Genomic DNA, 25,735 nt, shown 5'->3' with positions numbered 1-25,735 from the left:
AATGCTGCAACACAAAGTTGTGAAGAACAAAACAACCTTCAGCATGTTAGGAGTGTAAATGCCAATAATGTGAAGCAAAGGTCGTTGCTCACGCTGACCACCAATGTGCTGTTTACTTGCTGGTTGATTATGGAGTGTGGTTTTTCTGTGTTCTCTACTACTAGACTGGTCTAGCAGGGGTCAAGGTAAAGAAATTAACAGGTATGAATTTCACCTTCTTTTATCATCCTGCTCGTCCAGTCCAGGCCAATAGGATGTAACCCAAGCGTTATCCCTCAAGACTGGTGGAAGACAAGGCCTCTTCCATCTCTGACCTTCCAAAGGCACTATCCTCTTTGGAAAACACATCAATTCTGTAGTGCTTAACAAAGGAATACAGCAACACCCATGTTGTTGCCTTACAAATATCCTCTGGATCAACTGCCCTGGCCTCCGCCCAGGAGGCTGCTTGTGATCTAGTACAATGCACCTGGGGATCTTCAAAGACCGCTTTGCAGTTGAGTATATATGCCAACTCAATCATGGCCTTAAATACATGGCACTTCTCCTTTGCCAAGACCACTGAACACAAACAGATGATCCAATTTTCTGAAGTCACTGGTTACCTCCCAATGTCCGATTAGAGGTCCACCATGCACATCCAGCTTATGAAAGATTCACATAGGGCCCTACTTGCTTCTGATTCAAATGCCAGTTAAGAAATGGATTGATTCAAACGACAAGAGATGCCATCTTTGGTAAAAAGGAAGGTACTATAAGAATGGAAACGGAATCCTCCATAAACCACTAAGAAAAAAAAAGCAGATAATTCAGTTCTTGTAACTCACTGGACTAATATTTTAGTGGAGTCAAGGCTTTGCTTATTTACCTACAGATGCGAAAAATCAAAAATGGGTTGTTTACTTGAAACAGAATCGAAAATCTTGAGTCAAAAATAATAACAGATACCCAATACTGAGTAGCAGTCAGAACTAAGTTCACCGACCTGTACATATCAGAGAAACCGTCATCAAACAGGACTGGGTCTTAGTAGGATTAGTATTTTGCATGATATTTCTCTACAAGTTGATATTGGATCTCCTTTGTTCAGTGGACTTTAGCTGGAGGGTTAAATAATTGCTAATTTTGTCCTTTCTGATTTGACTTTCCTTTTCTTATATGGACAAATAAGCAATTTGCAGCTTTGATCTGCCAATTAGTAATCTTAAACCAACTTTTCTGTACAAGTATTTCACTTAATTGTTGCTTGATATGTGTAATGGAAATTGCTATACATAAAAGATTTTTTTTTTTTTTGTTAAATCAAACAGGGCTGGTAAAAGCCCAGGCGCCTAAAACATATTGTCTGGGAACTGCCAACAGGCAGGCGAGATAGCAGTGCTAAGGAAGAGCAACGGTAGGCAAGGACGAGGAGGAACTGTGGCTGCTGCCTGGTACAGAATATAGTAGCAGCATCTCCAGCCTGAAGTTTTGGTGCAAATAAAGTGGGTTAGATGCAAAGAGCAATAAAATGGAAATGACCACTAAAGACCACAAAACAATTCCTCCCAATAGAAAACAAAAGGAGAAATCACATTACTATACTGAACTGGAAGAAATCAGTTAAAGAACCATTTACCTATAGTTCAATGAGCCATAATAATAAACTTTATCCCGCCATGGCAGAATTATCATATTAGCGCTCTTCAAACAACATGAAACCTCCAGTAACAAAGTGCACACTAGAAAAATATCAAATAAGTATGTCTGAAATAACATTTGTGCACCACCAACTCGTTTGTATGCTTAAATAAATCTTTCTCGGGTGAATCTCCAAACAAACCTTGAACAGCTGGCCTCATTCATAAATTTTTTTATCATCAAGCTTGCCTTGAAATAAATGAAATAACTGTGATCAAAGAGTTCATAGTTCAGCCGAGCACCCCGTTTCGTCTGGTACTTCATCAGGAACTGATTTCTGTGCACAGGTGATGAGCTAAATGGCGGAAACAACTTGCCAAACAGCTGAACAATGTGGCTACTCACAGTTCTTTAACTAATTTCCTCCATTGCAATACAGTAATGTGATTTCTCCTTTTGTTTTCTATTGGGGGGAAACATTTTTGCGGTATTAGTACACTTTTCTACCCTTTGGGGATTTTTGGTATTTTGTGAAGACCTTTAAAAGAGCAGCAGCTGCTGAGGCTCACCTGATATGGCAGAGCACACATATCCTTTTTTTCCCCTTTGGTCTATAAACCACAGGGTTCCAGCTACAGCCATGGTCACAGAAGAAAACCACAGGAAAAAAAAAAAAATCAGCTGCTCCCTGTTTATCAAATCATTTTAGACCAGTCACAACTATTCTCCAACCTGGAAAGGGTCCATTCCTCTTAGGATCAAAACAAACAGTCTTCCTTCCTTGAGACACTGTTTGGACATATATGTTTCTCTATCGACAGTTTTAATAGGCTGCAAAATATTATACTGACCAATCCAAAATTTCTTCCTACAAAAGTTAGAACAAACTGCATCAACTAGGAGTATAATTCTATTTGTTTGTTAAAATTCAATTTCAAGAAAAATGTAAAGATAACCTGATTAGAAACTGAAAATGATCAGGTTAAAAGCAAGGTTTTGGTACATAGACCACACTGCTAACTAGATATCTATACATTTTTTCCTTCTAAAAGTAGACTTTAAAAACCCCAAAATGATTTTCTTGTATGTCCTCTACGTACCAAACTTTGCATTTGTGTAATTTATACATATATGCAAACTGCAGATATGTGCTGAAAAAGTAGGCTTTTGGGTAGCACTTTCTTTAATAAGAACCCTAAACATTTTGATTAAAACCTTCCTTAAAAATGGACTACTCATACCAGAAGGAGAAATTAGGTCTTCTTACCTGATAATTCTTTCCATAGCCCTTCCCACTATTCCAGAACCTGTGGGATAGTTGTGTTCATCAACCAGCAGGTGGAGATAGAGAACTAAAAGCTGAGCTGAGACATCTCTCTCTTGGCATCCAGTTCAGCTCCTCAGTATTTATGCAGTAAAAAGAGACTCCGAACATAACCTTAAACAACTCACTAACCTAAAATCAGATGAGCAAACGTGTGAACCTCTCTCAGCTCTGGACAACTTAGAGAGAACAAGAGATGTGACTGTCATTAATTGATTAAGTACTTTGCACCATCTAAACATCTCAGAAACAGGGCCTCTGGAATAGTGGGAAGGACTAATGGAAAGAAAATTATCAGGTAAGATCTAATTGCTTCCCACTATTCCAGAACCTGTGGGATATTCAAAAGCAATCCCTAGAATGGCTGGGATCCTGGTGCCGCCACCCGGAGGACCAAAGACTCAAAACTGGCTTCCAAGCATGCCACAACGTCCACCCTGCAGTGCTTGGCAAAGGTATGCGGCATCAACCACAGTAAGGCAGCGTGTCCAGGATTTCACTGTATGCCTCATGGAATGAGCCTGCAACACTTGAGAATCCTGCTTCCCTGCAAGCAAATAAGCTGACACAATAGTCTCCTATAGTGATCTAGAAACTATGGGCTTGGAAGCTATGAGGCCAAACATCTGTTTACCAAAAAGCTCAAATAGTCTGTCTGATTTGCAAACTCATTCTTAACTTCCAGATAATCTAATGGAGGACTCTACACACATTAAGAAGCTTCAGGGAAGAATATGGAGACTCTTCATCCTCTCTGTAAAAGGACAGAAGCTCCACAGATTGGTAGAGATGAAATGCTGATACCACTTTCAGAAGAAAGGAAGGAACTGGGCGCAGGGAGATCCCCGCCTCTGAAAAGCGAAGGGATCCTGATTGAGAGAGCCTGAAGCTCTGAAATCATGCGTGCTGACACAACAACCACCAAGAAAACTGTCTTTAGCATAATATCTTTCAAGGAGACCTTCTGGAGTAGCTCAAAAGTCGGCTTCTGAAGAGCCTGAAGGACTAAATTAAGGCTCTACTCTGGATATGGTATACAAAAGGGAAGCTGCAAGCGGCCCAATCCCAATCTGTGCCGATAAGAGACAGTGGTTATGAAGTAGGAAAGAAGCAAGAATTCACTTATACTACACAAGCACGTGTGCACAGTTCCAGTTGCTCTGGAGGTTTACTCATATCTTCATTCAAACAGAAATCATGAAAATTCAGCCCTAAGATAAGTGATCACTTTATGTTTATGAAAAGAATGCGTGTAAGGAGGGAGGTAGGGCTACAGTGCTGTGATGTTGATCACTGCATATTGCTAATGAGTAGACCAGCCGGAGCAATACGAGTTTTACTGAGCACTAATAAATTAGATCTACACTATTTCACAAAGAACAGTTTAACAGCATATAAAAATGTATTAAAAAATGATGTAAATGAAGGAACAGTTTCTATAAGAGGTATATGGTAGCATAAATTGAAACCAGAGCAGTCAGTTACCCCAGAGTAAGTATAGAATTAAATTTTAATTGCCAAACCCTTGACCATTCTTCTAACGTTTGGAGATCCTTCTCATTGTTTCTACTCCCTCCTGGGTATCCATTCTATTGGTTATCTTCTTGTCATCCACAAAAAGGCAAACCTTTCCTTCCAACTCTTCAGCAATATCTCTCACAACACAGAATAGGCCCCAGCACCGATCCCTGAGGAACTCCCATGCTCACCTTCCTTTCTGAGAGCAGATTCTGTTTACCGCCACCTGTCGGTCAACCAGTTTCCTATCCAGCTCACCACTTTCGATCCTAAGTTCAGCCCTCTCAGCTTATTCACGAGTCTTCTGTGGGGGACCATATCAAAGGCTTTGCTGAAATCCAAGTAGATTACATCTAGTACATGCCCTTCATCCAGTTCTTTGGTCACCCAAAGAAATCAATAAGGGAGTTATACGAAAGGGAGCTCCAACAGTAGATGGGAGTATCTGCCTTGTCCCTGTTCAGCCTGGGGAACTGAACAATGGCTCAGAGCATCAGCGAGGAATCTACGGTGGCCTGAACCTCGACCACCTTGGTTCCCTTCCAACAAGGAAACTGAAAGAAGGGAAGAAAGAAAACTCCAACTTGTAACCTTCCGTAAGAATACCCAGAACCCACTGGTCTGATGTGATTTTGACCCACTCCTCCCAAAACTCCTGAAAACATCCTCTCACTGAAGGAATAAACCAGCCTTGTATCAATGTAAAGCTCTGGAGGCACTGGGTTCTCTAGCTGAGGGGAGGAGTTTTGGTCTGCATGAAAGGAAGATTGGCGTGCCTGAAAGAGGGATGTCCAACTATATTGCTGACAACCAAGTCAGTACCACCTGCTGTCTTGAAATCGAGAGCCCCCTGAAGACAGACAACCAGAGGCTATCGGCTTAGTTTCCCCCAGTTCTTTCACCAAGTTACTGAGATCTTCTCCAAATAGTTACTTGCCCCAAAAGGGCAGTTTAACGAGACGTGACTTTGATACTGCATCAGCTGCCTGATGCTGCAATCAGAGTTACCGACATGCTGTGACAGCCAAAGACATACTGCAGGCTGCAACCTGTAACATGTCATAAATAGCATCCGCCAAGTAGGCCAACCCTGTTTTGGCGCCTGTCTTGTGCTGTCCACTGCCGATGCCACTTCAGACATGCTCTTGCCATGAACAAGTTGCATACTGTTGCTTGAAGGCCCAAAGAGGCCATTTCAAAGGCTTGTTTCAGCAAGCCTTCTAGCTTCCTATCCTGAAGGTCTTTTAGGGCAATGCCTCTTTCCACCAGCCACGTAGTCATCTTAGTCACTGCTGTAACCAGGGAGTCCACCCTAGGAAGCTAGAGTAGTACTTTACCCTTATTTTCAAAACCTCAAATTCAATGACATCCCTTTTCTCAATTGTATCACAGCTTACTTCCCCACCATCTAGGGGAAATTGTCCTTTACCACCTGCAGATGATCTTGAATTGTGTTTCAGCTCTCAAGTATCCACTCTGCTCAAATCTTTGCCATCCTTGTCCAGTTTTACTATTTCTTTTTTATCACATTTAAATTTACATTTAGTCAAACAACTTAAATGTCAGAAAACAGTTCTATTTCTTGCAATGCCCCTACCTCCTCAACCCCTTCTGATACTTAGTTGTCTCTTCTTGGAACGCATTCACTTTGCCATCTTTGTCTCAGCTCACAGGTGCAGTTCGTTCTATGAACCTTAACGTGTTTATTAGATCCGGTTCCATCCAAGTGGTTCACTTTTCCGTTACACGGACTCCCTTCTCTCAGTTTGCAAATGATTTCCCAAAGCCTGTACCTTGGAAGAAAGCAATCATTACTCCAATCCTGAAAAAGGTTTCTCTCGACCCTATGTGTACAGCAAATTTTCAACCTGTCTCAAATCTCCCCTTTATTTCTGCGCTATGTGAAACAAAATGGTATTTGATCAGCTTCTTAACCACTGTGAACAACATTCTGTTCTTTACGTTCGACAAATTGGCTTTCCATCTCTTCACAGTACTGAAACGATCGTCACCACCCTCCTTAGTGAGCTCCATTCCATCAAAGATCGTGGCCAGGTCGCTTTAGTGGTATCTTTCGATTTCTCAGCAGCCTTTGACCTAGTAAACCACTCACTCCTCCTCTCTCGTCTTTCTGATATGTCTCTCCGGTTCCGTGTTCGCTTGGTTCACTGCTTACTGCTCGGATTGTTCATTCATGGTTTAGCCCCCTACTTCACTTTCTGTCGAGCATTCTCTGTCATGCAGTATTCAAGGTTCAATCTTGTCCCTTTTGCTATTCAATATCTATTTAAGTCTAATAACCACACTGATCCAGGATAATATTTTATTCTTTTTTTTATTCAGACGATATCCTACCGGTTTATCCTACTTCCCGTTTATCTTCAGCTCTCTCTCAACTTCAGTCCTGTTTGGACGATCTGGCTGAGTGGTTATCCAGTCATCACCTCGTTCTAAATCCATCCAAGACTGTCACATCGTGGATTATTGGATTTCATCCCACTCCAGCCTTAACTCCTGTCCTTTCCAAGAGATCTCTCTCATCAGTGAACATGTTCTACTACCTTGGGGTTTTGATTGATTCTAAACTATCATTTGAACCTCAGATTTCTCATGTCATTAAGTTAGGCTTTTTTACCCTGTGGAGACTTTGATCAGTTCATACTTATCTCAACACTTCCTCCATGCACACTTTAATCCATGCATTTTTTATGTCCTAGATGGACTACTGCATTAGTGTTTACTGCGGTATCTCTAAATCTTCTCTCTGCCATCTACAGACCCTTCAAAATTCAACAGCCCAACTTCTACTCAAAGCCTGTAGATTCGAACACACCTCCCCGCTTTTAAATTCAATTACATTAGCTTCCTGTCCAATACCATTCAGTTTTCAAAATACTTGTCTCACTCATAAGGCTCTTCATCTAGATCCCACCCACCCCCATCTTTCCTCCTTAACCATCCCCTACAATCGCCTCACTTTGCCATTACCTCTCATGGCTGAATATGAGGCCATGTGAGGCCTCAGCTTTCTATTTTCTTTCCCCTAAACTGTGGGACGACCTCACCAACAAATTTGATCTGAACCTGTCTTCTCTAAATTCAAGTTGCTTTTGAAGTTTCATTTTTTTTTTTATTGCATGACTTTGGCATGGAGCTTGTTTTAGTTGATAGAACCCTTAGATTCCCCTCTTTTTCCTGTATGTATGCATGACTTTCCTGTGTACAAATGGCATCCTTTTACATTATTTTATTTTGCTTATTAGTTTTTATTGTTAACTGCTGTGACCAGATGTTTTTGTGACAGCAGTATATCAAATACCGAATAAACTATAATTTACCTTTCTCCTCCAGAACTAAGAAGTAGAAACGAGCCACGGCTCTTCCCACTCTCAGTCCCATGTCTGGTGAGACCCATTCTGCTGTAATCAGATCCTGAATGTCTGGATGCCTTTAGAACACCTTAGAAGGACCTCTGGCTCCTCAAATGAACGCCATCATCAGTGCCTCAGAAATGAGTACTGAGCTCCTCTTTATTAAACAACCTCAATACTTTCAGATCATCCCCCTGTTCAGGAGGGAGCTCCTTCAACGATGGCTCCTCTGAATAGACCAAGGCCACATCAGATGAGGAGGGAAAAGCAGAGGGCATCATCTGCCCACTCCTGAAGGTCTAAACAAGACCTCTTAGGAGCCGGAGGGGCAGCGGGCAAGAAACTTGCAGCAACCGACTGTCCCTGCTTCAATAAATAGGCCTTGTGTAAGCGCAATGTGAACTCCGGAGAAAAAAGATCCCGATGCAGCTGAATGCTCCATCAGGCACTGAAATGTAAAATGCTGGCTGTGTTCCACACATGATCAGAGGCTGCTCCTCACTGCCAAACGGCACGAATCAAACTGTACACCAGCCCGCAAGACGTCCCGGCATCTATTTTGGATAAGGAGCCAGCGGGGGCACGAGTGACTAGGGATTGCTCTTGCCCAGAAGAGGCAACTAGACCACCAGGAGATCTAAAAGGTAAGCCCGGGCGGGGAGGGGGGAGACACTAGATAACTAGGACATTTAAAAGTATGCTTCAGGTGGTGGGAGGGCAGAGGGGCAGAGGCAGCTGGTCCAGGAAGGGGAAGAGCAGGTTTTGTTTTCAGTTTTCTTTTCAGCCAAACGAAAACATCAAATTTCAGCTGCTGATTTGGTTTCAGTCAGTATCTACAACACAACATTGGGCAGCTCAGTTGCTGCTGCAGAAAGCAGGGACCATCAAGCAACAGGCTTTCTTCTCTTTGTTCGGCCTCTACCTCCCATTGCAACACCTTCAACACACGCATGAACGCATACACATATGTCTCTCCCCCCCCCCCCCATCTCAGGCCCAAGACCACCAGAGATCACAAGCAGAAAGAAAAGGAGTGGCTACGTATCAGGCAGCAGCAGCCTCTTCTGGCGCAGGCACTGAATGTAACATTTGAACTGCGTGGTACAAATATTGCATTCAGTGACAAAGTGGCAGAGGAGGCTGCTGCTGGCCGACACATGCAACCAGTCTCCTTTTTTTCTGCTTGTGATACACACTTGGCCAAGGTCAGAAATCAGAGGGGTTGAGGGCAGACTGAAAGAGCGCTGGGATCTGCATGCTGGGGGGAGTCGGAGCTGGACGCCTGTCTCTGCCTAGGGGGGAGGGGGAGAGCTGGATGTCTGTCTCTGCCTTGGAGAGGGGGGGGGAGAGAGAGCTGGATGTCTGTCTCTGCCTTGGAGAGGGGGGGGGAGAGAGAGCTGGATGTCTGTCTCTGCCTTGGAGAGGGGGGGGGAGAGAGAGCTGGATGTCTGTCTCTGCCTTGGAGAGGGGGGGAGAGAGCTGGATGTCTGTCTCTGCCTTGGAGAGGGGGGGGAGAGAGATGGATGTCTGACTGCCTTGGAGAGGGGGGGAGAGAGCTGGATGTCTGACTCTGCCTTGGGGGGGGGGAGAGAGAGCTGGATGTCTGTCTCTGCCTTGGGGGGGGGGGGAGAGAGAGCTGGATGTCTGTCTCTGCCTTGGGGGGGGGGGGGAGAGAGAGCTGGATGTCTGACTCTGCCTTGGAGGGGGGGGGGGAAAGCTGGATGTCTGACTCTGCCTTGGAGGGGGGGGGGAGAGAGCTGGATGTCTGACTGTCCTGGAGGGGGGAAGACTGAGAACTGGGTGCTGCGTGCTGGCAGGGGAGTGAGAGCTGGGTGCCTGTGCGCTGCAGGAGGAAGGGAGTAAAAGCTTGGTACCTGCGTGTCAAGGGGAGAGGAAGGGAGCCAGAGATTTGTGTGCCACTGTGGAAAGGGAAGGAGAGAGAGCAGGGTTTCAATGTGCAGCAGGGGTAGGAGAGAGTGCTAGGTGTCTATATGCTGTGTAAAAGGGAGAGAGATGGGTGTCTGAACAGCAAGGATGGGTGGGGGGGGGGGGGGGGGGGGGGGGGGGAAACAGACCTAAATATCTGTATGCCACGGAGTGGGAGTAAAGAGAGAAGGAGAGCGCGATGGATGTCTATGTGTTGCAAGGGGGGAGGGGAAGAAAACAGTTGACAGGTTACTCCGGGTGGGGAGAAGATGAATTGTGAGGCTCCTGCTGGGGAGGCGGGGGAGTTGACAGAGGCTACTTGACTACTGCATGTGGGGGGGGAAGGGAGATAAGAGATGCTACTGCTTGGGGGTGAGAATGTGACACCAGGGCTGCTGTTCGGGTGGCTTGGTAGATGAAGAAAGGCTTTAGGCTGCGGCTGCTGGAAGTAGGTGGACAAACAAGGGGAAGGGTTAAACCCTGTAGCCACTGGAGGCATGTGAGCAAGGGAGAGAGGCTAAGGCTGCAGTTTATTGGGGATAGATGAGAAGATGTACCTACCACCTACCCACCCCTAGCAGCTGCAGCTTTAAACTCTCTCCTGTTGCCTCAGCAACCACAACTTATAGCCTCTCTACTGCCATTTATGCTGCAGGTGGGTGAACAATGGAGAGGAACAGTGGCTCCTTACTCCTCCTCCTTTGCTACTGTAATACAGTGCAATCCGCTTAAGTGCAAGGGTCTGGGACCAAAGAAATGCATGCAGTTAACCGGAGCGTGCACTTAACCGTTGTGACCCAAAGAAGCTTGACATCTGATAAACATATGTACAATACTGTTTATTATTATACATGCCGTATACAGTCTCAGTTAACTGACATTAGGCTGGCTTGAAGTAATCAGTTATAGTCCTCAGTACACTCTTGGGTCTTTGAGTTCCATAGACTACATCTGCCAGACGGTAAAAACTGTCATAGCACTGACATCCAGTGCCCTGCAGATAGGCCCGCACGGTGTTGAGACCCAACAGCGCTCTTGCAAAAGTGACAGGAGGAGGTTGTTGAATTTCATCAGCATGTGCCTCGCTGCTCATTTCATCTGTTTCATCATCAGCCGTTGTTGCCTGCGTGTATGCGCATATCTCGACATCAGTGCTGTCGTCAGCTGTTTGTAGATAGTAATCAACAGCTACATAGCAATGAAACTCCTCTTCAGTAACACCAACTTGGATGTCAATAACCTGTTCATCTGACATGTTTGCAACAGCTGCATCTGTTTCGTCCCTCTCCACATACTTAAAGCTTGCCCGCTTGTAGCAGTTTACAATGGTTGCCTGTGTAACATGATTCCAGGCTTCTTTCTGCATACGTAGGGAATCAGCGATAGATTACGAGCCAGTTCAACAGCACGTTTATCCTTGCCAGTCTGGTCATCCATAACGCTCATCAGACAATGTAGCACAAGAGCCCGATAATGTTGTTTGAAATTGGCTATTATGCCCTGAGCCATAGTTTCGATCAGAGAGGTAGTGTCCACCTTGACGTTAGACAGCCTGGCATCATCCCTGTGTGCAGCACAATTATCACAAAGCAACAAAATCTGACACTTTTGTGCCCGCATTCTAGTGTCTAACTTCTTTAGCCACTGCTTCCAAATTTCCCCAGTCATCCATGAATTTGCGTTAGCCTCATATGACACAGGAAGTCGCTTAACTTTCTTGAAGCAACGGGGCTGTTTGCTCTTTCCAATGACGAGGGATTCCAACTTCTCACTCCCATCCATATTGCAGCAAAGGAGGATCGTCAGTCGGTCCTTCGACGTTTTACCTCCAGTAGTTTCGGCATGTTTGAATGCAAGTGTTCCATCAGGAATGGCTCGCCAGTAGAGACCGTTTTCGTCAGCATTGAAAATGTCACGCGGTGCAAACTCGTTCAAGATGGTAGGAAGAACTGAAACAACCCAATTTTCAGCACCAAAGTCATCAGCGTCTTGTTTCTCACCATGCTGTTTCTTGAATTTTATGTTGTTCCTCTCCTTCCATCTTTCCAACCATCCAACAGTGGCTCTGAATTCAGTTAGTCCAAAACTTTTAACTAGCTGGTTAGCTTTCTCCATAAGCAGTGGACCACTGACAGGAAACTGTCTGCTCCTGACTCGAGAAAACCACCGAAGAAGAGCATCTTCTACCTCCTCAGCTTTTCCCGCCCGTTTTCGTTTCCGTTGTGGATTTGTATTGTTTTGCCAGCCTTCCAGAAGCTGGTCTTTCTGCTTCAAGACACATGAAATTTGACTGGGATTGACACCATATTCTTTAGCAATAGATGCTTGACTTTCTTTGTTTTCTAATTTTTTAAGAACTTCTATTCATTCAGCAAGTGTTAAAGTCTTACAGTTCTGCCGCCGCAACAACGTCCCCGGTGCATGCTCCAACAACATTCTTTCCCCTTATCTACCTGGGGCAGTTAAAGAGGCGGTAAATTTGAAATCTCGGTTGTCATGCGCCAATCGGCTTCCATATTCCATGCACGCGCTTATGCAGAGTCTTTCCTGCAGAGGAGCAGTCTTGAACCATGCATATAAGTGAATCTTGCACTTATCAGTAATGTGCTAAAACGAAGTTTGTCCCCATAGAAATTGATGGTGCCAAAAACGGGACCGAAGTACGGCATGCAGTTAAACAGAGCATGCTCTTATCCGACGTGCACTTAAATGAAGTGAACTGTATATAGCTTGCTATACATCACATTGAGAATATTATGAATGTGCGATTTATAAATGTGCATAAATAATTCCAGACGTTCCAAGTCTGGCTCTTAAATCCTAATAAAATTTGTTGAGGCCTGGTCTCACATGTTGGTAAGAAAACTAAATAGGTAATTAATTGTGTGTTTGATCCAGGATGATCAATTGGGGTTCACTACTGGATGTCAGGCTGCAGATAATGTGCATAGGTTTCTAAAAAGAATTTGGGAGGCTTAGAGGCAAGAAGCACCTTCAACGATTAAAACAAACAAAATCTATTGAAGGCCTTCTCTGTTTAAGATATTGCAGAGGACAGGGTAATGGCCTTATAAAGGTGCCTCAGAGCTTGTGCGAAGGTGAAGGGTTATTAAGGGTTCTTCCCTTGGGCAGAGAGGCTTGTCAGTGATGGCTCTGGTCACCCCTGCTGTATGAATGTGGACATTTGTGGAGTGGAAGTAGAGAAAAATGACCAGAATATAACAGTTTGTTATCATGTTTACAAATGGCCAACCCCATATTACGCTACATGTATTGGTCTGAGAATTAATTTGGGTTTGAGGGAATAAAACTGATGACTATGTCTTATAAGTGCAGGTGCAAGAACACTGATAGTAGGTTTCCACGAATGATCCTCCTTATCATTCTGATATCTACAATATCCTGAATATCCTGTAGACGAAGCTGCATGTCCTTGCAAGGTCCGCTTCCTTGACCACTTGGGGCCCAGATTTCTCTCCGGGGGTACAATAATCTGGGAGACAGTAAGAATCTTTGCAGGGTCCAAGTTGGGTCGGGATTCCAAGATGGGAGGCTTGCCCTGGGGCGAGTTCATCTTGGGCAGAGTTAGCCGATTTTGAACAGACATTAAAGCAAGACCAAGAACAAGGTGGACTCCAGGACAGAATATCACCAGAGTGACAGTCAATACGAGGTTCATGTTTCTGCAATCAGGGAGGCCCCAAAATGGCCTGATGGACACATCTGGGGAGTACATGAAACTATTGTATCTTGATGCTGAGAACCCACCTAAAGGGAAATCAGTTGAGTAATAGTCCGCAGATACCCTGGCAGTGGGTCTCCATAGACCAAAGAAAAGCAAATGGTTCTCTAAGGGGATTCTCAGAAATGTCATACTGGCATATCAGCCGATCGTCCAGAAAGTTCCCGGCTATCCTGGAATCAAGGCGAGCTTGGACTATGATTTGTTTATTGTCCCATAGAAGGGTTACAGGGAGAATAAAGAGAGAGGTTAGAACAACCTAGGGACATCTCCCCCACAACTCCTAGGTCTGGAAGCGTTCTCAGTTTCCAGGCACACTGCTTAGCATAACGTCCCATGCCTGCACAGTATAGAAAGAGTTTTTGCGCTCTCCGACGCCTTCTCTTTTCCTCTGAAAGTTGAGAATGTTCTATTTGCCTGGGGACATCTTCCTCTTGAAACTGAGGCACTGACGCATAGAGCGGCATTTACCTCCATGTTCCTTAGCTCTCTCTTGAAAGCAGATGTCTGTCTTGATGCATATGAAGACCAGGTCATCCAAACTGGTGGGGAGATCCTGACCTGTCAGTTCATCCTTACATGTGGCCAGCCAGGCAATGCCAAAAGACAGCTACCTGGGACTCCTGATTCCATTGCAGTTCAGAAACCAGGGCTTGGAATTGAATGGCATTATGTCCCACATTTAGGTCCCCTTACTGTACATGCAGGAGCTCAGAAGCTACCGAGGAAAGATGATCTGGCTCATCAAATACCTGCCGGAAGCGTGAGGAAGGCAGTCAAGTTGGACTTAGTCATTGTGCTGCCACAGGGGATAGGCCCGAGCCAGTGTTTGCCCAGAAAGGAGAGAGACAATAAAAGGTAATCTTGATTCAATCTGAAGGAAACCTAGAGGGCTGTAGTTCAAAGTTCATCACACACTAGTCAAATTCCTCAGTAAGCCTTGGGGTTACCATCAAAACACGGTGGTGCTGAGAGTTGAGACTGAGATACTGGGTAAACTGGAGATGGTACCACTGGAGAGAATCCTGGAGGGCCTGCGGTTTGCATCGCCGTAAGCTGAGCACAGACCCCCTGAAGGGATTATGTAATCTGCTGAAGTTGAATCCACTGCTGCTGGACCTCCTGAGCAAGGTCCTGGAGACACTGGAGCTTGTCATGTCCTGAACAGAATCAGAAAGTTGCTGAAGCTGGAGGGCCAGTTGCTGGAGCAGCTGCAAGGTGGGTGGACTCACCCAAGCTTTTGGCCTTTGCAATCTTTCATGACTCAGGGTGAGCCCTTGGGCTGCAGCCGAGTTGAAGCTAGCTAGCCTGCAAGGCGGGTGGACTCGCCCGAGCTTTTGGCCTTTGCAATCTGTCACAACTCAGGGTGAGCCCTTGGGCTGCAGCCGAGTTGAAGCCAGCTAGCCAACCCGAGGACTGACTAGGCCCCAACAGGCAGCGGGCGAAACAACCGAGCAAGGCTGGAACACGGAGCAGGAATAGAAGACACAGGCAGAAACAGGAGACAAACTGGAACAAGGCTCCAACACACACTAAATAACTCTAGGAGACCTGTTGCAGAGGCACTGGCTGGGAGTCAGGAACTTTTATATACTTTCAGACAGAAGTGATGACATCAGCCAGCGCCCTCTTGAAGGACTATACAGGAAGTCCTGGGTTTCCAGGAAGTAAACAAATCCTTCTTGGCACAGAATGCTGCTGGAGACCACAGAGAACAGATGAGGGGCATGACACATCCAGTCAATATTGGAGAAATTTAAATAACCCATTATTACAATGCTACCCAATTTGCCAGCTTTCCTAATTTCTGTAAACATTTCTTCATCTGTTCGTTCTGTCCTAGTGGACAGTAGTATAGATTTATCAGTATACTCCTTCCCTTCATACACGGAATTTCTATCCACAAGGATTCCACGCTGCTGTTTCATATAGCATGTTTATTTTGTTTGACTCAATTCCCTCTAACATATAGCGCAACCCCCCTCCAATTTGATCCTCTCTATTATTGCGATATAATTGATAACAGTGTCCCATTTATTGTTCTCCTTCCACCAGGTCTCTGAGATGCCTATTATAGCTACCTCTTCATTTAGTGCTATATACTCCAACTCTCCAATCTTATTTTTTTTGGCTTCTAGCATTTGTGTATAGACACTTCAAATTGTGTTTTTTCCTTACATCTACAAGTTACTTTGAATTTGACAGGGATAATTTGCATCCTTTACTTTCCCATTCCTAGCTTTCTTTCTCCTTTTGGGATTTCCTAAAGATCCTGTTTCAACAGTATCCTTCCAGGATATTCCACATGGAACTATGTGCTGGGCGACTGTTGGCGTCCCCCTCCCCTCATTTAGTTTAAAATTTGCTCTCTCTCCTTTTTAAATGTTAGTACCAGCAGCCTGGTTCCATCCCAGTTAAGGTGAAGTCTATCCTTTCAGAACAGGTTCCCCCTTTCCCAGAATATCACCCAGTTCCTAACAAATCTAAATCCTTCATCCACATACCATTGTCTCAACTACGCACTGAGACTTCAAAGTTCTGCCTGCCTTTTGGATCCCGTGCTTGGAACAGGGAGCATTTCTGAAAATGATACCCTGGAGGATCTGGATTTCAGCTTTCTAAGAGCCTAAATTTGGTTTACAGAACCTCCCTCCCACATTTTTCTATGTCACTGGTATCCACATGAACCAAGACAGCCAGCTCCTCCCAAGCACTATCTAAGATCCTGTCTAGATGACGCATGAAGTCCAACACCTTTGCACCAGGCAGCCAAGTGACCAAGTCATCCTCACGTCCACCAGCCACCCAGCTATCTACATGTCTAATGATCGAATCACCAACTACAACAGCTGTCTTAACCCTTCCCTCCTGGGCAGAAGCTCCTGGAGACACATCCTCAGTGCTAGAGAATACTGCATCGCCTGGTGGGCGGGTCCTGGTTACAGGATTACTTCTTACTTCACCAGGGTGATGCTCTCCTTTTAGGAGACCTCCCTCCTCAAAAGCAGCACAGGGGCTGTCAGACTGGATGTGGGACTTCTCTACAACATCCCTAAAGGCCTCCTCTATGTACCTCTCTGTCTCCCTCGGGTCTTCCAAGTCTGCTACTCTAGCCTCAAGAGAAAATACTCGGTTTCTGAGAGCTAGGAGCTCTTTGCATTGAGCACACACACATAACCTCTCACCAACTGGGAGGCATACATGTGACACTCAATGTAAAAGACTGGATAGCACACCTCTCGCTATTGGACTGTTGTCTGCATCTTAGTATTATTGAGTTGTTTATTAGAGTAATATAAAGAACCTTAACATTATGTGGTATATTGTGTGACTTATTTAGTGTTTGTGTCTCAAAGTAATTAAACTCTAATTAAAACTCCCCTCTTGTTATCCCAATTAGAATAATTGACAAGTTAAGACTATATCTAAGTTCCCTGGGAAATGGGATTGATTTCCAAACTCTTTTGGGCTGATACATCAGATCAAGAAAAAAACTAACTACATTTTAAACTGCAAAGGGGGGACCCATTCTAAAAGGAACGGCAGTAGACTACTCATGGGAACATCTCAAGGATTCGCTAGCTTCTAATTTAATGGAAAATGTTTACAAACTTCACTATAGATAGGACTAACACCAGAGAAATTACAAAAAGTTAATAAAAGTGTCCCAGACTGGTGCTGGCTCAAATGTAGGAAGCCTGAATCTGTCTTTCATGCATAGTGGTTATGTAGGGAACTGCAGAAGCATTGGAGGGGGGGGGGGTGCATATAAACTTTATGGAATCGATAATTAGAGATATTCAGTGATCCTAAGATGTTTAACTATATCTCAAACCTCCAGGACTCAGTAAGAAAAGCTCGGGGGGTGGGTAAAAGTATGAATCGTGGCTAACCATTCAGAGATTGTTTTACATTTTTCCAGGCAGAGGCTACCTTCCCTTTCTGGGCATTTAGCTGTATTAGGAAGCCTTCACTTCTGAAGCTAACAGAGAGAGGGAACTCCAAAAGTTCTGAGCTGGTGTGGGGAATATATGTGAGATGGGTGCAAGATGTGGAAAATTAAAATAACATTCAGACTAGAGTACTTGGAATAGAGAGGTCATCTGAATGTATGTTCTTGAAAAAAGGCATGGCTGATATACAGTTGATGTGAGATCACAGGTACACTTATCACACTGAGCGAAGTGGAGTATGGAGGGGAAGGAGATCTGAGGAAATGTTGGAATAAGACAGGAATTAAATTTGTGTAATGTTTGACTTTAACAAAAATAAAATTGAAAAAACATTATACTGCAGGTTATTATTATTAATTTGTAACTTATCTCTAAAAGTGTTGTTGAAGACTTGAAGGTGCTAACATAAAGACAATCTTTAAGAAGTGTGCTGTGGTAGAAACATAGAAAAATGAAGGCAGATAAAGACCATATGCCCTATCCAGTCTGCCCCTCCATGCCATCTAGCCATCTACTCCAGGAAACTACAGACCAATGCTCCTGATGTCAGCGTTGGGTAAAATTGTAGGAATATGTTGTAAAGAATAAATTATGGAACAGATAGTTCTAGAAATGAAAACAAGTGAGATGATCAAATTTGGAGAATGCAAGAAAAGTACTGAAAGTTGTTAAATCACAAGCAGACTGTAATAAATTGCAGGAAGACCTTGTAAAACTGGGAGAATGAAGATCCAAACAGCAGATGAAATTTAATATGGACACATGCAACACACACAGGGAACAATAATCCAAACTATAGCTGCAAAATGGTAGGAGCCACCACCCAGATCTAGGCATCTATGTCAAAATCCTTGGCTCGGTGTGCAGAAGCAACAGTCAAAAAAGCAGAATGATAGGAATAGTTAAAAAAGTAATGGAAAATAAAACAGAAAATATCCCAATGCTTCTGTATTAATCCATGACACAACCTCACCCTGACAGCCATGTGCAATTCTGGTTGCTGCTTCTCAAAAAAATGACACAGTGTAATTACAAAATATACAGAAAAGGGAGACCAAAATGAAAAAGGGCAGGAGTATGCAGAAAAATCAGTTATCATAGATGGATTTAAAGAGGTTTGGACAAGTTGTAGGAAAAAAAATCTTTAAAACCATTCATAAACGAGGAAGACTTGGGGAAAGCCGCTGTTCCTCACTGAATGGAATCTATCTACTTTTTGGGATCCTACCACATATTTGTGACCTGGATTGACCACCGTTGGAAACAGGATGCTGAAGAACTTTTCATCTGACCTAGTATGACAAGTCTTATGCTGCTTCCAAAACCTCGTTCCCTTGAACAACAGTGAAACCATTTCTTTACAGAAAGCGTGGTAGATGCATGGAATGGCCTCCCAGCGCAGGTGGTGGAGACAAGGACAAAACATGAATTAAAGTAATTATGGGACAAGCACAGATCTCTGAGGGAGAAGAAGGGATTGCAGACCTTAGTAGCTAGAGTACATAGGCAGACTTGACAGGCCATATGGTCTTTATCTAACATCATTTTCTATGTTTCTATGGTAGCTTATAAGACCTGCAACTTTTTTTTTTTTTTTTTGGGGGGGGGGGGGGGGGGGTTCAGAAAGAATATGAATGGGGAAAAAAAACTGAGGGCACATGTGCTGGAACAAAGGACTGCACTGTTAAGAACTGCATGTGAACACAGATATTAGAAAAAACATTTTGCACTAAGAATTGCAAGCGCATGCATCTGCACATAAAGGTTGGCACTGCTAAAGCTTAGTGAATACTAACATTATTAGCATGTGCTAAATGTTGCACATCCTATTTTATACCTATAGGCCACACAGCACTTAGCACATGCTAATGTCCATTAGGATGCGCTAAGCTTTAGTAAAAGTGCTCCTTTATGTGCACATGCCTTATACCCTTGCAATTGTAGCTGTCAAAGCATTTTTTTTTTTTTTGTTTTCAGATCTGTGTGCAACATATAGATGCCACTAGTGTAGACCTATATCCAAATGCATCTGGTGTGGATATAGGTTAGCATACACTTTTTGCATCTTATCTGTATACTTCTGGTTACTGCATTAGGTTGCAACGGTTTTGCATTATCCTTGTGTCAGGGAGCCAGCAGTAACTGTTAGCGCACAGCTTTTAAGACAGGTTTACTGATAGGTTCTAATTTAGGAGTCCTTTTACTAAGGCAGGCTAACAGATTTAGAATGTGCTAACAATTATCGTGCACTAAATGCCAAGACACCCATTACATTCCTAGGAATGTTTTATCATTTAGCACACCTTAGTAAACAAATTTATTTTTGTCTATACTTGATTTTCCTTTCCTCTGTACTCTATGATTGTGGCATTCCTTTCTTACCTTGTATTTTTAGCCTGTACACCATTTTGATGTATATTACCAAAAACGGCGTAGTAAATACCAATAAACCATTGATCCCTGCATCCAAATAAAATTCCTGTCCTCCAAGCTATGCAGAGAACCCCCTTCTTCCTTCCCGATAGAAATTGCAGGCCACGTCCTATAAAATACAGAAAATCCCCTTTCTCTACTTAATAAAAAAAATTTGAGACCCTTCCTCTCTGCATTTTCTTGGTAAGAGATTCCCTTAGCCCCTTCCTTTCCATTAATAAGACCAGGAACACATATTCCCGCTCATCTTACCAATGAGAGCAACAAGGAAGGCCCTTCCTCATCCGGGAGAGCAGCAAAGAAAACCCTCCCCTTCCTGGTGAAAGATGCAAAAGTACATATCCTCATTCGCATACTCGCACTGCTGTAACTGTCTAGTGTCGGTAGCAAAAAGGATTTGGAAGGTCGTTGCTATAAAGTAATTCTTTGCTTCTTAACTCTACTGTAAGGACCAACATGATGAAAAATAAATGTGTCACCAAATACCATTCAGATACGACGGACTTGTACAAAACGCTGAAAATATGACCAATTTATAACCAAAATGTCGGCCTAGACTGCTAAACACCATCCAGCAGATCGGTTACCTATTCAACTTCTCTTCCTGGATTTCTTTGAACTTGCTGACCACGAACGAGCGAAAGATCTGCTCGATGTTCGTCCCCATGACGCTCCGCCCTCTCTTCCTCCGGACCGGTCCTCCGCCCTCCCACAATGCACTGGGTCTGTTCGCGCAGGCCTCAGTCCGCCGCTATCCCAAAACGCCCTATTCTACTTTTTGGTGAAGACTAGTTGGACCAAGGAAGTTGAAGAAAAGCAGGCAATGGGATGACGTCAAAATATTGAAGCCGCTTAGATTAGTCTATATAGTTCGCCTTCCCCGCGCGGCGCGCAGCCGTCATCTAGTACACTCAAAACAAAGCAAACAAACCTATGTGCATCCACGTTGTCCTTCTTTATTGTTGGTAGCATTTTTATTAGATCCCACTTATATTTTCAAACATGCCGGCTTGTGCGCATGTACACAGAGGAAGTATAAAGGCATAATAGGTATAATTTTCATAGGTAGCGTAGTAATTTGCTAAATCGTAATCAGTGTGTCATTTGGAGGGGCTTGTTATAGGGACACTCTAGCACGTGTTATATTCGTGCAGAGACTTTTTTTCTCCTTGTAAAGGAACACACACAAAAACAGACATGAGAATCAGGTGCTCACTGCTCAACATTCAGTTTCTATCTATCTGTTCAAAAAGGCATACCCTACCGACCCAACTTAAATGCCTGAATCCTGCAACGCAACGCAACCAAAGCTCGTAACGGACACTACAAAACTCTTCTCTCTACGATTCCCCAATGTGTCTGTAATCACATGAATCTTACTCGAACTTAACATCACTTTTGTATTTGCTTCTCTACCGGAATTGGCGAACGCCATTACGGTATTATGTAAGCCACATTGAGCCTGCAAATAGGTGGGAAAATGTGGGATACAAATGCAACAAATAAATAAATAAAATAATTTACTTATTTATTACATTTCTATCCCAAATTAAACATGAATTAGGTTGAAGCTTGGGGGACATTTAAAATCTTTTTTTTTTCGTGTGCCTAGATCAAAAGAGAATGATGGTTTGTGGGAACCTGCACCTTTTTGTTTTGTGGAATGCACTGATATATTGTAACAATGCACTTAATATTGTTTATTAATACTATTTAAAGAAGAGATATTTAATAATAAGGGCAGAGCTACTTTCATCCAGAAGTGCAGAGTCAGTCTAAATGTGCCAACATTCTCCAGTTGACCCTACTTGTCCCTCCAACTACTGCCTCCATCTCCCTCCTACCCTTCCTCTCCAAAATACTTGAACGCGCGCCGTTCACAGCCGTTGCATTGATTTTCTCGCCTCTCATACCATCCTCGATCTGCTTCAATCTGGCTTTCACCCACTTCACTCAACAGAAACGGCATTATCCAAAGTCTGTAATGACCTGTTCCTCGCCAAATCCAAAGGTCATTACTCCATCCTCATTCTCCTCGACCTATCCGCCGCTTTTGACACTGTCAATCACAACTTACTTCTTGACACACTGTCCTCTTTTGGGTTCCAGGGCTCTGTCCTCTCCTAGTTCTCCTCTTATCTCTCCCATCGTACCTTCAGAGTACACTCATGGTTCTTCCTCCACCCCTATCCCGCTCTCTGTTGGAGTCCCTCAGGGTTCTGTCCTTGGACCCCTTCTTTTCTCTATCTACACCTCTTCCCTGGGCTCCCTGATCTCGTCTCATGGCTTCCAGTATCATCTCTATGCTGACGACACCCAGCTTTATCTCTCCACACCTGACATCACTGCGGAAACCCAGGCCAAAGTATCGGCCTGCTTATCCGACATTGCTGCCTGGATGTCCAACCGCCACCTGAAACTGAACATGGCCAAGACCGAACTTCTTGTCTTCCCACCCAAACCCACTTCCCCTCTACCTCCACTCTCTATTTCGGTTGATAACACCTTCATCGTTCCCGTCTCATCTGCCCGCAACCTCGGTGTCATCTTCGACTCCTCCCTCTCCTTCTCTGCGCATATCCAGCAGATAGCCAAGACCTGTGGCTTCTTCCTCTATAACATTAGCAAAATCCGCCCTTTCCTGTCTGAGCACACCACCCGAACTCTCATCCACTCTCTCGTTACCTCTCCCCTTGACTACTGCAACCTACTCCTCACTGGTCTCCCACTTAGCCACCTATCCCCCCTTCAGTCCGTTCAGAACTCTGCTGCACGTCTTATCTTCTGCCTGAACCGATAAACTCATACCACCCCCCTCCTCAAGTCACTTCATTGGCTTCCGATCAGGTACCGCATTCAATTCAAGCTTCTGCTACTTATCTACAAATGTACTCGATCTGCAGCCCCTCCTTACCTCTCAACCCTCATCTCCCCTTACGTTCCTACCCGTAACCTCCGCTCTCAAGACAAATCCCTCCTTTCAGTACCCTTCTCCACCACCGCTAACTCCAGGCTCTGCCCTTTCTGCCTCGCCTCACCCCACGCGTGGAACAAACTCCCCGAGCCCATACGCCAGGCCCCCTCCCTGCCCATCTTCAAATCTCTGCTTAAAACCCACCTCTTCAACGTCGCCTTCGGCACCTAACCTCTTCACCTCTACCCAGGAAATCTAGTCTGCTCAACTTGACATTTTGTTCTTTAGATTGTAAGCTCCTTTGAGCAGGGACCGTCCTTCTTCGTTTATTTTGTACAGTGCTGCGTAACCCTAGTAGCACTTTAGAAATGTTTGTTAGTTAGTAGTTAGTTAGTTAGTAGTAGTAGTAGTGATATATATTTATTTATTCTTCAAGTCTCTTTGATTGTAAAAGGTTGTTTTTTTTGTTTTGGGTTTTTTTTTTTTTTGGGGGGGGGGGGGGGGGTTATTCTTTGTCTCCTAGCTGTATGTTTGTATATAGATGAGTCCTGAGAATAATGATGGCTAAGGGAAAGCAGCAATAGAACAGTTGGAGCTGATGACATTTATGCTCATACAAAGTTGGTTTAATCAGTTAGAGTACTAATTTGTTCTACATCCTCAGGAGCTTAGCCGAGATTGGATAACAGAGCCGGTAGTGGGAGGCGGGGCTGGTGGTTGGGAGGCAGGGATAGTGCTGGGCAGACTCATAAGGTCTGTGCCAGAGCCGATGGTGGGAGGCGGGGATAGTGCTGGGCAGACTTGTACGGTCTGTGTCCTGAAAAAGACAGGTACAAATCAAGGTAAGGTATACACAAAAAAGTGGCACATTTCTTGGGCAGACTGGATGGACCGTGCAGGTCTTTTTCTGCCATCATCTACTATGTTAGTAGGTTACATTTTTTTTTTTATTTTTTTTTATTTTTATTGTCACCAATGCGATACATAGGTACATCTACAATGTTTCAGGTAATATCAAAAGCCTTTCCATACAGTAGATGGCCTGAACAGCATCCAATAGTAAACAAAGATTTAACAACTTAGGTTTTGTAATGCCATAAACGTGTCGGCTTTTTTTTTTTTTTTTTAAAGTACCCCCTATCCATTCATCTCATGCATCCCATTCCCTCCCATTCCTTCTCACACCATTCGCTTCAAAAACACATCCTATTCCCTCCCATCCCATCCCCGCCTCCTTCCCTCTTTACCCTAGCTGCTGTAAACAATCTGTCCACACCTTAGTAGGTTACATTTTAAATAATTGTATAATTTAGAGGGGCTGGCTACAGGGACTCCCTGTATTCATGCAGAGATGTTTTCACCTAGTAAAGGGCCACCAAAACAGACATCGTGTTATGAGAATCCGATATTTAAAAATTAGACTTACTATTCATAAGTATCAATAGAAATCAAACAAAATAAAACATGGAAAAGAAAATAAGATGATACCTTTTTTATTGGACATAACTTAATACATTTCTTGATTAGCTTTCGAAGGTTGCCCTTCTTCGTCAGATCGGAAATAAGCAAATGTGCTAGCTGACAGTGTATATAAGTGAAAAACATTCAAGCATTGCTATGACAGTCTGACAGGGTGGGAGGATGGGGGTGGGTAGGAAGTATGCATGGGGACATCAAAGTATATCATTGGTATTCTAACAGGGTGGGTGTGGACAGGTGAGGGGAGGGTGATCAATTTCCGATCTGACGAAGAAGGGCAACCTTCGAAAGCTAATCAAGAAATGTATTAAGTTATGTCCAATAAAAAAGGTATCATCTTATTTTCTTTTCCATGTTTTATTTTGTTTGATTTCTATTGATAACCTTAAGAGTGGACTAACACGGCTACCACACTCCTCTATTCATAAGTACAATTTAAAAATATATATATATTAATTAGCTTGAAACTGTGACCGTTTAACATCTTTTTTTTTACTGTGCCTACAACCAAATAAAAAGATGGCATGTGGGAACTTGCTGCTTTTTGTTTTGTAGAATGCAGTGGTATATTATAAAAGTGCACTTGCTTTTTCTTTTATTACTACTACTAGTAAAAGAGGCCCATTTCCGAGAGAAATTAAACAGGCGCTAGCAAGGTTCCACACCTCCCTCCCTCTCCTCTGAGTTCCAGCTCCCCTCCCCTCCGAGTTCCATGCCCCCCTCCCTCCCTGTCCTCCAAGTTCCAGGCACCCCTCCCCTTTGAGTTTCAGGACCCCCTGCCCCCTCCCCTTTGAGTTGCAGGACTGCCCCCTCCCCTTCGAGTTCCAGGACCCCCTCCCTCCCTCCTCTCCCCTTCGAGTTCCAGGACCCCCTCCCCTTCGAGTTCCAGAACCCCCTCCCTCACCCCTCTCCTCTGAGTTCCAGACCCCCACACCTCCCTCCCTCTCTCTCTTTCTCCCCTCCGAGTGCAAGCATGACGTGTCCTCCGGCAGCCCCTCGCCTTCCTGTGTGCTGGCTGTAATTTAAAAATTCTTACCTCAGGGTCCGGTGTCAGCAGTGAAGGTGAGCGGCGCTTCAGATTGTCTTCCCATCTGTCTCAGCTCTGCCTCTGGTCCCGCCCTTCCGGAAACAGGAATTGAGGGCGGGACCAGAGGCAGAGCTGAGACAGGTGGGAAGGGGAATGGGACTCAATAGACCGCTTTTCTACAGTTTTTGCAACCACATCCAAAGCGATCTACCTGGGGCAACAGAGGGTTAAGTGACTTTACCCATTGTCACAAGGAGCTGCAGCGGGAAGGCAGTATGAAGCGCTGCTCGTCTTCACTTCTGACACCGGAGCCCGAGGTAAGAATTTTTAAATTAGAGCCGGCATGCAGGAAGGCGAGGGGCTGCCGGAGGACAGGTTGTGCTTGCACTCGGAGGGGATAGAGAGGGAGGGAGGCGTGGGTGGTGGAT

The 25,735-nt window shown here is 44.3% G+C and overlaps 1 protein-coding gene across 6 annotated transcripts in view; it reads right to left on the bottom strand.

Annotated features, from left to right (window-relative positions):
• SON (SON DNA binding protein) overlaps positions 1-20,601 on the bottom strand; it is a 194,769-nt gene extending 174,168 nt beyond the window's left edge. For all 6 annotated transcript variants that reach the window (XR_003942016.1, XR_003942015.1, XR_003942017.1 and 3 more), the window contains exon 1: positions 20,475-20,601. Coding sequence is in view for 2 of the 6 variants with exons in the window: in XM_030202165.1 (XP_030058025.1) it covers positions 20,475-20,554 (80 nt within the window). In the remaining 4 variants the exon portion in view is untranslated. The remainder of the gene's footprint in view (positions 1-20,474) is intronic.
• Between the last annotated feature and the right edge of the window lie 5,134 nt (positions 20,602-25,735).

The sequence above is a fragment of the Microcaecilia unicolor genome, chromosome 4 (assembly GCF_901765095.1).
Source record: "Microcaecilia unicolor chromosome 4, aMicUni1.1, whole genome shotgun sequence".
Lineage (NCBI taxonomy): Eukaryota > Metazoa > Chordata > Amphibia > Gymnophiona > Siphonopidae > Microcaecilia > Microcaecilia unicolor.
Note: the sequence above shows the minus strand (reverse complement) of the source record. Positions and strands in the feature narration are given on the sequence as shown.